At 33.6% G+C, this 14,364-nt stretch overlaps 1 protein-coding gene across 4 annotated transcripts in view; it reads right to left on the reverse strand.

Annotated features, from left to right (window-relative positions):
• Positions 1-14,364, reverse strand: part of ASCC3 (activating signal cointegrator 1 complex subunit 3) — a 355,335-nt gene that overhangs the window by 307,869 nt on the left and 33,102 nt on the right. For all 4 annotated transcript variants that reach the window (XM_045499142.1, XM_045499143.1, XM_045499144.1 and 1 more), the window contains exon 4: positions 8,657-9,216. In XM_045499142.1, coding sequence (XP_045355098.1) covers positions 8,657-9,216 — 560 coding nt within the window. The remainder of the gene's footprint in view (positions 1-8,656; positions 9,217-14,364) is intronic.

Consider the following 14,364-nt stretch of genomic DNA (forward strand, 5'->3'; position numbering starts at 1 on the left):
GAAGGGCTCTTCTGTTCACTGGTGGGAAGACTATAGAAAAAGTAACACATAGTTGGTCCTCATAACTAAAAAGACACTATTTTATTTCCAACCTGGTTGATATCAGTGTCCTTCTTACCGTTCAGCAGTGCTAAAGCTACCAAGAAGAATGTACAACATCAAATAGATGAAAAATCTTTTCATAAAGCATTAATGGTATCATTCAGCACAATAAAATTTTAAATCCTGTATTCTAGGTACCAAAACCATCAGTATATCCTCCTTGTTAAATTGTAGTATATACATTAAATCAGTGGTTCTCAAAGTGTGGTCTGAAATCTCTAAGATCCTTTTAAGAGGTCCATGGAGTCAAAATTATTATTAAAAATAAATAACATTATTATTTAATGTAATAAATTTAATATTAGTATAATAGTTTATTAAAATATTATTTTGCCTCCTTCATTCTCATCCTCCCATGAGTATAATAAAGTGAGTTGAGTTTTGCAGAGGCTACATAATGTACCTCAGAACAAACTGAATACAGAAGCACATATGGGAATCTAGTTGTCCTCTATTAAGCTAGACATTGAAATTATTTGGAAAAATGTAACACAGTGCCATTCTTCAAACTAAGTATGTTTTTATTTTAGAAAAGTTTTTTTCATAAACATGTTACTTATATTAATACAACAGATTAAGTATTATTAATATAAGAGATTTTTCTTATATTAATAGATTTAGTATTAATTTATAATACTTAAATCATTTAATGTATTAATAATACATTCTAATACATCAATAGAACATATTGATAAACAACATAAAGAAAAGTTCTAAGAGGTCCTCAGTAATTTTTAAGAGTGTAAAGGAGTTTTGAGAACAAAATGTTCCCAAGAACCACTGTATTAATCCATGCTAATTATTCTACACCAAAATTTCAAAGAATGTTGGAATCATTTATACTGCAAATACATATTAAAATATATATATAGTCCTCCCTCAGAAGACAATCTAACCAAATAACTCCTATTCCTTGGGATCAGGCACATGTCTGGAACAGGGTTAAATTCAGAAATGAACTTGCATGGGTCAAGTAACACCATCTGCAAAGAGTCAAGAGATAATGCTAACAGCAAATGTCAAATCACAAATGCTATAAAGACTAAGCCCCATATGCACAAAAGCAAACTATGATCATATCAATACAACTCAAAATTCACTTTTCCTAAGAACTGATTACACAATAAGTCTATCAATATTTACATCAGCATTGATAACTCTGCAAATAGCATTTAATATTGAAAGAGTACCAAAAGATATGTATACTCCAATACATCTTTAATAGGTGTCCAATATTCTCAAGTGTTTTTCTATTAACATCTTTTCTATTTTATCCAAGACTGATAATCAGAACTCACTTCAAAAAATTAATTAAAAAGATTTTCTTTAGGATTAGTGAGACTTACAAAAGCAAAATAGAAAAAAAAGTTGTAAAAATAATTATCTGAATTAAGACCTAGCCTTTAAGCTATTTTATTACTTGAAACATCTCTATAAAGTATAGATAAAATTTTATATGCTGATCTATAGTGTATACACTCTAATAAAACTTTGATATGCATAAATTTATGATGCTCATTAATATGAAAGACAAGAAACTAACATTTGAGAGCCTATAATCTGTGAAACATTACGCTAAGTACTTCATATATATTATCTCACAATTCCCCAAAGCAAAATTTCTAAGAAAATATTTTATAAATAGCTGACATTCATAAAGGCTTAGGAATCTGCCTATGGTCAACCACAAGTAAGCAAACAGGGACAGAATTTGACCCGGCTTTGTAAGAAAAGAAATTTGTTCAAAGAGTCTGATCAGTCAGTGGCCTTCTCTTCAAAGAATCTGATGGCATACTAGATGGAACAGCAGGCCTAGGCTCAGAAAAAGTCCTCAAATTTCTACCAATATCTTGCTTTATGACTTTAGGAAACACATGGGCCTCAGTTTTGCTTTGTTTTGTTTTCCACCTTTACACAGAGGATTCTACCGCTACCATGCAGGACTATGAAGAAACTGGTTATGTCAAAAGAGACAGCCTGGTCCAGGTCCACACATAATTGGCACTGAAAACATAGTAGACTTGCTGTTACTACTTTTTAAAGGTAAAGTCTCTGTTGAAAGTTCATTATATGATCCCACTAGGACTAAACCTATTGCTGCAATTCTGATTATGGAACATCAACAACAGGAAGTTATCTGTACCAATCAGGATGAGTCCTCATGAAGAAAATAACATGGAACATTCAAGTCTTATTTACTTCTGATGGCTACAATGCTAAAATGCTGATGGCTAAAATAAGTATTTTAAAGGGACACCTGGGTGGCTTAGTCAGTTAAGCATCTGGCTCCTGACTTCAGCTCAGGTCATGATCTCACAGTTTTTGAGATCAAGCCCTTTATCAGGCTCTGCATTGATGGAGTGGAGCCTGTTTGGGAGTCTCTCTCTCCTTCTTCCTCTGCACCTCCTCCGTTCAGGCATGTACACATGTGTGGGCTCTCTCTGTGTCTCTCAAAATAAATATATAAACATTTGAAAAGTGAATATTTTCTAAATAAATAAATATATAAAATAAGTATATCTCAAGAGCATAAAGAAGGTTAAAGACTCTCCAGCCCAATCAAATTCTAAGGCTTAATTATAACAAGTGTGGCCTTAACAGAGAGATTACTAGGAGTGAGAGGTTAAAAGAAGAAAAGCCCGTAGAGGTGCCGGGTACGGAATATAAAGAAGATGGTACTGGGAAATCTAAGAAGTAAGCTATTTTATTAGTACAACAGTCACAAATACATATAAGTACTTCAAATGTAACTAATTATCTGCAGAAATACTAAAACTCATCTTTAATAAGGTTTCATCCTTTTCTCTTACTTCAGCCAATTCCATATTTGGAACTCTGTAAAAGGGAAAAACACTGTTTCTAAAGAAATTGTGAATTAGAGTAAATGCCAAAGATTCCTCAATATCTTTAAAATGTTTTATGTTTCAAAGCACCAAATACAGAAAAATGTACAGATTTATTTCTTGGTGAAGAAAATACACTACAGTGGAGATAGAATGTCTGAATTTAATCCTGGATTCACTATTTTGTAACCTTGGAGAAATTTCCTAACATTTCCATAAAATAGCTACATCCTCCTAATAAGCAATAACACATGAAGCCAACAAAATATTTCCTTCAAGTACCAACACCCCAATGTTTATAGAAGCATTATCAACAATAGCCATCTATGGAAAGAGCCCAAATGTCCATCAAATGATGAATGGATAAAGAAGTTGTGGTATATATATACAATGGAATATTACTCAGCCATTAAAAAAGAATTAAATCTTGCCATTTGCAACAACATGGATGGAGCTGGACTGTATTATGTTAAGCGAGATAAGTCAATCAGAGAAAGACAAATACCATATAATTTTACTCATATGTGATGAGTAAAAGAGATGAACATATGGGAATGGGGTGGGGAGGGAATAGGAGGGAGGCAAATGAACCATAAGATACTCTTAATGATACAGAACAAACTGAGGGTTGATGGAGGGAGACGGGTGGGAGATGGGCTAGATGGGTGATGGGGATTAAGGAGGGCATTTGTTGATGACCACTGGTTGTTGTATGTAAGTGATGAATCACTGAATTCTACCCTGAAACCAATATTGGACTGTATGTTAACAAACTGAAATTTACACACACACACACACACACACACACACACACACACACACACAAAGTACCAGCAAAGCAGAGATAACAATGAAAAAAAACTTTTTTAAAGAATTTGATGTTTGAAAAAGCCATCACCTTAACTATAAATTAGTACAAAAGAAATTTTATTAGACTTTCTATATTCACTTTAGTATGATTTTTTTCTGTTTAATCACTTATGGGCGGGGAAGTGAAGTGTCTCCAAGTGTAACCTTTTCAGTGCTTTAGACATGTTTCTAACAGTTTTTAATCCAGCACTGCTGGTTAAGGATTACATGAAGTGATGCACATAAAGCATTTAACTTAATGCCTTATGTCAAACAGTAGGCACTCAAATGTTGCCATTATTGTTAATACTATTGTCATTAGCATTATTTCTCTCCACATGTTTCAGACTAGAACCTCTCTCTTGAATCTTTGTGGTAAATGTCATCATATGCACACACTTTTTATTTCCATTCTTCCAACACTAGTTCAACAATAACATAAAGGTCTTGGGAAAATTAAATAGCCACTTCTTAAAAACTGCTTTACTGACCAGTCGTTAGGTCAATAAACTAAATTCAGAACTGGGAAATCCTATGTTAAGGAAGAAAAATGCCTTCAGCATAGACATAGTTTTTTACATAACCCTTTTACATTACATGTAAAAATATTTTCCCATGGTTCTGCTAAATTTCTAGAGCAACAGCACAGAGCATGGTTATTTAAATATTACTATTCCACAGAGTCAACTAAAACTTCAAAAAGAAATGGAAATTAACCATGCTATCACATAAACTGATTACTCTTTTAATTACATTCTTTCCAGGTTTAAAGGGGAGAAATTTAAAAGTCAATAGACAACACATAATGTATAGCACGCCTTAAAGTGAAAATAACACTGGTCAAGAGTGATTGTAATGAAACAGTATTTTTCTATTGAAGCATCACTTCAAAATGATAAGGAAAATTTGCTATAACAAAGTACAATTGCCCAGAAAGGGATCTAAAATATAAACTATGAATAACTTATCCTATAAAATAAACCTTATCATAATAATTGTTTATTTTCATTCACAGTTAAAAAAACCAAAACACCAGATGAATCATTTAAAACTCCACTACTCAAGCCACTGGTACATGTCAAACTGTCCATTAAACACTGAAAAATCAATAAACCAGACCATACAAGGTGTATCTGTTGGTTTGTAGAGTGGCTAACCGTACACCTTAACAAGGTGTACAAGGCCTTACTTTATCTGACCCTTACTCATCTGCCGCCCCCCTCCCACCCCCACTTGTCTCTCAACCACATTCCTCTTACATCTCCACTCTCACTACATAGATTACAGCTCTTTAAACACACCATGTTCTTGCTCACATTTCAAATATGTTCCCTACCTTTCTGGTCCACTTGAAGAAGTTAAATCTAGTATATTTTAAGACTTGCCTCAAGATTTGGATAAAGGATTAGTATCCAAAATCTATAAAGAACTTACCAAACTCAACATCTGAAAAACAAATAATCCAGTGAAGAAACGGGCAGAAGACATGAATAGATACTTTTCTAAAGAAGACATCCAGATGGCCAACAGACACATAAAAAGATGCTCAGCGTCACTCATTATCAGGGAAATACAAATCAAAACAACACTGAGATATCACCTCACACCGGTCAGAGTTGCTAAAATTAACAACTCAGGAAACAACAGATGCTGGTAAGGATGTATAGAAACCCTCTTGTACTGTTGGCGGGAATGCAAATTGGTGTAGCAACTCTGGAAAACAGTGTGGAAGTTCCTCAAAAAATTAAAAATAGAACTACCCTATGACCCAGAAATAGCACTACTAGGAATTTATCCAAAGGATACAGGATTGCTGATTCATAGGGGCACATGTACCCCAATGTTTATAGCAGCACTTTCAACAATAGCCAAATTATGGAAAGAGCCTCAGTGTCCATCAACTGATGAATGGATAAATAAGATATGGTTTATATATACAATAGAATACTACTGGGCAACGAGAAAGAATGAAATCATGCCATTTGCAGCAACATGGATGAAACTGGAAGGTATTATGCTGAGTGAAGTAAGTCAGTCAGAGAAAGGCAGATATCAAATGTTTTCATTCATGTGGATCTTGAGAAACTTGACAGAAAACCATGGGGAAGGGAAGGGGGAAAAATAGTTGCAAACAGAGAGGGAGGGAGACAAACCATAAGAGACTCTTAAATACAGAGAACAAATTGAGGGTTGATGGGGGGGGTGGGGGAGAGGGGAAAATGGGTGATGGGCATTGAGAAGGGCACTTGTTGAGATGAACACCGGGTGTTGTATGTAAGCGATAAACCACAGAAATCTACCCTGAAAACCAAGAGCACACTTTACACACTGTTAGCCAAATTGACAATAAATTATATTAAAAAATAAAAATAATTGAAAAAAAAAAAAGACTTGGCTCAAGATTAACCTCCTCTATGAATACTTTGCCTACCATACTAAGCTCTCCACACAATCTATGACTGGTTCTTTTATCCCCCCATTTTCTCTCTATATACAGTTGACCTGTTAACAATACGGGTTTGAATTGTGTGGGTTCACTTATACGTGGGCTTTTTTCTCAATTAATACATTACTGTAAATGTATTTTCTCTTCCTTATGATTTTCTTAATAACATTCTCTTTTCTCTAGCTTACTTCATCACAAGAATATAGTATATAATACATATACAGAATATGTTATTAATTGACTTTTTGTGTTATCAGTAATGCTTCCAGTCAACAGTAGGCTATTAGTAGTTAAGTTTGCTGGGGGGAGGGGAAATCAAAAGTTACAGTGGACCTTTGTGCAGCGGGTCAGTGCCCCTAATACCTTGTGTTGTTCAAGGGTCAGCTGTAGTATCACAATACCTGTGGTATTTGAGTACACTTACTTAATAATATGTTTCCTCCTACTGAACAATTAATTTCCTGAGAAAAGGTGGCTATCTTAATTCATCGTTTTATGTCCAATAACTAGCACTGTACTTCATATATGGTAAGCATGCAAGTATATGAATGGATAGATGCATGAATTCAGTATGACCTTGTAATGAGGTAGACTATGAAAAAAAAATCTTAAGAACTAAAAAACATTCTCCCTCCAACAATCAGATTCAATTACTACTTAAAAACTGTGGCAAGGAAATAAGAAATAACAAACTTCACTGTCGATATTCAGAAGTGAAAAGAATAGGTTTTTTTTTCTTTTTGGCTAACTCAAAAATAAAATTAGTTATACATTTATAATCTTTGGTTTACTATAATCATAATAAGAAAACTTCTATGTATTCAATTATGATAAGCAAGTATCAATAGAATTTTCTTTATAAATCACAATTTTTAAAACAATACTATTATTTTCAGAATGTTAAAAAAAATCCATTTATGAAGGTAGACCACCCCAATATAAATTAAATTGTAAAAAAGTCAAGATAAATGAGACTGATCACAGAACTAACAATACAATAACAAAACAATACAATAACAATAACTTATTTCCAACCTAAAGTCATAATATCATTACCATGGAGTCAGTCCTCCAATATCTGTTTAGCTAAGTAATTTTCTCTGTAAAAGAAAAAATAACTAGTATTTTTTTCTGTATTCCTGACTGATACTCCATGTGATTTAAGATAATAATAACAGGGGCACCTGGGTGGCTCAGTCCGTTAAGCGTCCAAGTTTGGCTCAGGCCATGATCTCGAGCCCCGCATTGGGCTCTGTGCTTACAGCTCAGAGGCTGGAGCCTGCTTCCGATTCTGTGTCTCCCTCTCTCTCTGCCCCTCCCCTGCTAATGGTCTGTCTCTCTCTGTCTCTCAATAATAAATTTAAAAAAAAACATTTTTTTAAATAATAACAACAATCACAGCTACCATGTGATAAGTATTTACTAAATGCTACTCACCATTTCACATATGATACTTCATTTAAGGTTTATAACAATTCTATTATCTTTGCATTCATAGCCCTGGGAGACAGCCCAACAATAAAACAGCCTCTGAAAATTCAATTACCTAAAGTCTTACTACCATTTTAAGGGGGAAAGGAAGGACTACCTGATTTCAAAGCCTGTGTCCTTTGTACAACAATATGCCACTTCTCTTAATTCATTAAAAATGTTACTCACCCAATTTATCCAGTATTAAAATTGTATTGACATTTTAAATTTATAACAGGAAAGGAATATAATGCCAATATTGACAGCAAAACTCAACACCTTAAGATAAACTTTTATGTAGCTGTAATTCATCATTTTGAGTAACATAACTAAATCATGGCATAGAAAGTAATTAAAATAACATTTTCCTTTGTGTGATATAAAAAACTTATTAAGACAGTTCTTTACTCCATAATACAAAACAGACCAATTATTTCTGGATCAGTCTGTTTTTCAAAGCTTATTCTTTCAAACATAGAAACTAGTGAAAAATATTTTTCTAAATCAGTAAGTCATTCAATATATTAAATGTCTAATATTTTGAAATTAAATTTTCATCAAAGAACTCTTAGAAATCTAAAACAATATATAAACATTAACCTTTTTTAGTAGAGTAGCCATACGACTTATTATTTAAACCTATACACTTTTTGAAGAAGGGGCCCTACTGGTTATTATAATGGGACAACAGATTTAACCAGGACTGTCCCAATAACCAGGACAAGAGGACATCTTAACACCTTGTCCTCGGAGTCTTCTGCTATTCATCACACTTACAGTCCTCCTATAACTACTAAGTGGAAAGACACGCATGCATACTATATAAGCCATTTGGCTACATATTTATAGCAGCACGATATTAAACCATCTTTGTTAACTATCCATGTTTTAAAAGGCTACTAAAGTAATTCACATTAATATAAAACTTCAATAACTTCAACTATACCTCATTCTGAAGTTCATCACCACTTTTAACAGAAGCAAGCATATCATATAAGGTACAGCAAAGATCTTCTATTCTTGTTGCTTCAGCCATTTCATTTAAAGTTGCATTTAAGTACTTCTCAACTTCACACCACAAAAAGGAGTCGTTTGTTTTTTCCACAGGCTTGAGCTCTGGTGTAGACTGCTCCTGAAAATGTTCATTCAGAAACTTCTTATAATCAAGGCTTATAGTTTTCTGGGGTTCACCATTTATTGGCAGTTCGTCAAAGTGGTCCAAATCATGCATGTCAAATGAAAATGCTAAATTTTTACCAAATAAAATTCTATCACCATATTCTTCTTCTGTCATCTGGATAAGAGCAGTAAGATTGTCTTGACGAAAACGAGAAATAATTCGATTAGTAGCATTACAAGCTGCAGTGGCAGATGATGATGGAAAAGGACCAAACATCTGTTTGATAGCCTTTGTCTCTTTGTGACCGACAGAGTCCTTCAAGTGAAATGTCTTGAAGAGAAATGCAGCCGCACTTTCAATTGCTTCTTTACCATTATCTATTCCAACTATTCGAAAATGAAAGAAACAGTATTAGCTCAAATGAATCACAGATCAAGTTACTGTCTTCAAAAAAACTACTACCAATATTCTTCTGGGTACTTCCAACAGTGAAAGTATACTGATAAAGATAACCAATTTAGGAGCAGAAAAATCCCTGTAAGTCTATTCCCAAATTCCCAAAGAAAAATATTAGGTCAATAAATCATTATCAGTAATCATTCTCCATCTAAAAAGGAGAAACCCGCTAGTAACAACTCTTTACCTCTTTCTGAAAACAACTTGAGGTGTTAAGTAAAAACTTACTTAAAAGTGATTTTTTTGAACAGTTTTCATGGGTTAAATAAACCCAAATAAGGTTTAAAATACATCTGAATTATAGACTTTTGGAGCTAGAACAAAACGTCAGGAGATCTATAACTTCCTTTCCAATTTGTACTGTGAATCTCAGATGGCAAGAAATAGATTTATATAGTTTCACTCAAAAACATTTAATAATATCAAGGATGGACATAATAGAATCTTTTCAAATAAACTTAGCCAATATTACAAAACATTTTTTAAAAATCCATTGTTTAAAGGCCAGAAGTAAATTCCTTACCAAAATAAGAGTAAGTAAAGGAGCTGCCACTATTTCTTTAAAGCATAAATTTCTCATCACTGATTTTCCCAAATAAAAGAAGGAAAGAACCTATATTTGTGTCATAGAATTCAAAGAATAGCCTGAGAGCAGAAAAAAATAATTTTAATCTTCAGAAGACCTCAAAGTGTGTCTGAGCTTAAGGAATAAAGTTAGTAATGTAATACTAGTATCTTCCTGAAAACATTGCTACAATCATTACTGATCACAAATCTTAAGCAGTCTAGTACAGCTTGATATTCAATCCAAACTTCTACACTTTGTTTTCAAGTCACCCCAGGAGCTGACTCCATCCTTTTTTCCCATCCTCACTCGCCATTATTCATTTCCAACTTCAGATCTTAACATCCAAAAACCAGGTCCTGTTCTATTCTATGCCTGTCTCCACACCTTTATGTAACCATCCCCAAGGCCTCTAATTGTTGGAATTTTCCCCATGTTTCAGAATCCAGCTTAACTGCCTCTTTCAAGGTGAGCATCAATATTGATACAGTGTTGTACTCTTTCACTGCTCATACCCCAAAACAGGTGTCTCAATACAAATTTGTTGAATTAACCTAAACCCAGGCCTCAGTGATATCAGGCTAGTGTTTTTACACTATACCACACTGCCTCAGTAATTTATCTGATGCTTACACAGGTGTGTGGAAGACTAATAATTTAGGAGTGAAAGTAATTTTACAATGGCTATTATTTCTGATTTCTTCAAGTATAAAGTCTACTTGTATGATTATAAAGAATTTACAAAACAGTATGGGACATATAATTAATCTTTTATTATTTAGGAAAATACATGACTAAAAGCTTCTATAAATTAAATAATGCTTAAAATTAATTAATTGAATAACATTTATCTACATTTTACTTAGTCTATACATGATGCTTAGAGAATTTGGGTTTTGAATCATTTAGGAATTGTGATAATTCTACAAATAATTCAACAGGGCTGGGACTACTGAGGTCTGAATAAAAATGAACTCTCATTTTCAAACTCACTTTATATCTAACATATAAACATGTATTCTTTTGTAAAAATATTTTGCACCTTGGGATTTTTCTTAAACTTACTAAGAACTTTTCCATTAAATTATCTCAATCTTTCCTAACAAAATTAGCTTCATCTTACAGATGCTAAAATGGAGACCCAGAGATAAATAATTTGGGAGAGATCAAACAGGTATTTACTTATTAAACAAGATTCAGAGCAGTCTTGTAACTCCTAAATAAAGTTCTTCTACTACACCACAATGACTCCCTATAAAGTCCCAGAAAGTAGATTTATCCCTAAGTCTCCTTTACTAAATAAATGATAAATCACTTTAGGAAATAAATAAATGAGAGAATAGTCTTAATTTCTTACCAAAAATGGAATTAATTTATATACCATTATTACATCTCTGGTTAAAGTATGCTACAGGCATATACTGCATTAGTTAAATATAATGCAGTGGATCCATACATCTTACCAGAAAATAATCTTCATGGTATCAGAGAAAAGATAACTTATGAGTCCACATTTGAAGAAAAAGAAAATAACTACAGGCTCTTAGAAATAAAGATCGAAAACATTTTTTCAGGGTTTCAAATTTTTAAATGAGCATTGGTAATATCTATTTCCCCAAAACACACAGTCTTTAAAATATCTTTTTAATGTTTATTTATTTTTGAGAGAGAGTGCGAGCAGGGGAAGTGCAGAGAGAGAGAGGGAGACACAGAATCCAAAGCAAGCTCCATGCTCTGAGCTGTCAGCACATAGCCTGACACCAGGCTGGAACATGATCATGGACCAGGAGATCACAACCTGAGCAGAAGTCAGACGCCCAACTGAGCCACCCAGGCGCCCCTGTCTAAGTTAGATAATGTTGCTTCATAAACGTTAATACCCTTGCCTAACTATTCACTCTCCCGTACAACCTACTCCGGTGTATCTTTGAGTAAGACACATGTTCACACCACCAAGTGGTTTCTAAAAAGTGAACCAGCACCGCGATATTCAGGAGTCTGGAAGTTTGTTTTGGAGAAACATTAGCAAACACCATTTATGGCTACTGTTGGCTTTCCAACGAAGAGAGTACTGCATTTTGAAAACGATGGACTTCTCTGGGGCACTAAAACACACAAGGCCAACTTTTTGCCCCGCTGCCTTGCAGCAACCGCACACGCGTGTTTTCCGTGCCCAGAGACGCGACACGAATTCCAGCACATACAGTCCGCACGTGATGACATAGTCATCATAGGACGCTGGCCGTTGGCCGACCACCCCGATGAGAAGGTAGCTCAGGATTGGAGGAGAGAACTGTGGCCTCATGCTGGCAGCAACAAAGGGGCCACAATAGTTTACTAACACTTGCCCACCCATGAAGCCAGCACTCAGATCTTTTGGTGACTAAACTACATGAAAGGTATTTGAAAAACATGGAGAAAACATTTGAAGAAAGTGAATGCAGCTGGATGTCTGGCCTGTCACTGGTCTGGCAGGCCCCACCACCACCCCTCAATAGAAATGGCGTTAGAAGGGAAACGGACAGGAAACCTAAGCGCTTCTCCGTCAACTAGCTGAACCAGTGCACAAATAACTGCGCCACACATGGAGAGACCTCAGAAAACGTGTGGTGCGCTTCTGGAGTGTAAACTTGTAAAAAGTAGTCCTTTTCTTACACCGTACTGAAAATTAAATTTGTTCACAAATAACCTCTTTATGTACAGTGTAGTACTCATATTTTATGTACAATGTAAAACTGATAAACTTTTAAATGATTTCGTAGGCTAAAACTCTTGAACAGTTAACATTAGCTCCCAAATCTTCAAGTCTTTTCTGTTTTACACCACTGCCTGTCCTAATCTTTCTAGGCGGATGTTAATAAGTTTAGTTGTGTCAAGATAAAATATCAGTAAAGAATAAGATATACACTAAATAATCAACTCTCAAAAGCTTGAATGAAACTTAGTATCTCCAGACCTTTAAGAAAGCTAGTTGAGATACTTAACCATTTGAGTATCAAATGTTCTATCATAAAACACTAAACAAGATAGACTGTAAATCAGAAAACTGGCTCTATCACCTGGCACTTCAACTGCAACACATTTAAAGAGATATGATGCTTAGAGGGTTATTAGAATACTCTATATTAGTAATAAATACTTGCCCTTCCTACTTCAGTTACATTGAGAGAAAATAAGATGTGAAATGTACAATAAACTGTAAAGATATAACTGGTAACTGATTAACAAAACAAATTTTTAAAATCAGAGTTGAGTGATGACTATAATCATAAGTCATTCTCAATACAAAATTTACTTCTAATACTAAATACTTTTAATACTGAGAATTACAGAGTTGTAAATTATAACTTTTAACAAATAACCTACACCACAGTAGCTGGGGAATTCCTAAAACAGAATAAGAAATTTTTAAATTGAAAATTGAATAAAAATATCCATCAACTGCTTGAATTTCCATTTACAAGTTAACAAATGAGTTCCTTGATCAGTTAAATCTTCAATGTTTAGCAGAAAATATTTTATAAGTATCTTATATGTTTATATTTTAATATTGAAATGTTCAAAACAGTCAAATTTACTTTTTCATGTTATACAAAACTTTAAGTGTTCATTTTACTGAACACTTGATCTGCAATTGTAAATACCATAATATTATAACCCAGCATCAGTGTTACTTAAGTTCATTCCATTTGTTATTATCAGCAACATAGCCCAGCTACTATAAACATGTTATATTTGCATGGAGACTAGCTAACTGATTTTTTAACTGGTAATTATGATAATTTTTTACAAATATGTAAAATATTTGTGCTATAAACTTTCCTAGGATAGCATCACATATAAAAAGGTACAAAAATAAGGATTCAACTTAATCATATACTATTACATTCCCCAATCACATCTCTCCCTTTACATATTCCCTTCCAGTCTCTGTTGGTATGCTTTTTAACAAGCACAGTATCTAAAATTGTCTAAAGTGAATCTTGCAAGTATTTTCCTCATTTTACAGAGAAACTCAGGTACATGAGATTAAATAACATACTAAGACTATAAGAGCAGGATCATTTGTTTTTGCATTATACCATCTTTCAAATTACCAAATTATCAAACAAATTTATAATACAGATAACCATTTACCATATGCTTTTGGGGGAATAAATGGAACAATTTATGTGAGACAAATTTAAAATTGCCTAAGTAATACAATTTAATATAATGGATTTCATTTAAGAGTGTAACTACATCAAAGCACCTACAACAAAACCTCACATTAAGTAGGCACAGTATTCAAGAAATGTTCAATAACTCTAAGTACTTGCTTAAATGTTAAGATTAGTCTACACTTATATAGAAATCATTGCCTTCAGGGTTAGCAAATAAAGGAAAACAGAGAAACATACTTGGTAGAGAAAAAGAAGAGTACAAGAGACTAAAAATAGTCCAATGCACTTCCCCATGTTTTAAAGTCAGCCATTTAATTTTGTGTTATTAATTACAAAATGTGAATACTTAT

Source organism: Leopardus geoffroyi, chromosome B2, assembly GCF_018350155.1.
Source record: "Leopardus geoffroyi isolate Oge1 chromosome B2, O.geoffroyi_Oge1_pat1.0, whole genome shotgun sequence".
Lineage (NCBI taxonomy): Eukaryota > Metazoa > Chordata > Mammalia > Carnivora > Felidae > Leopardus > Leopardus geoffroyi.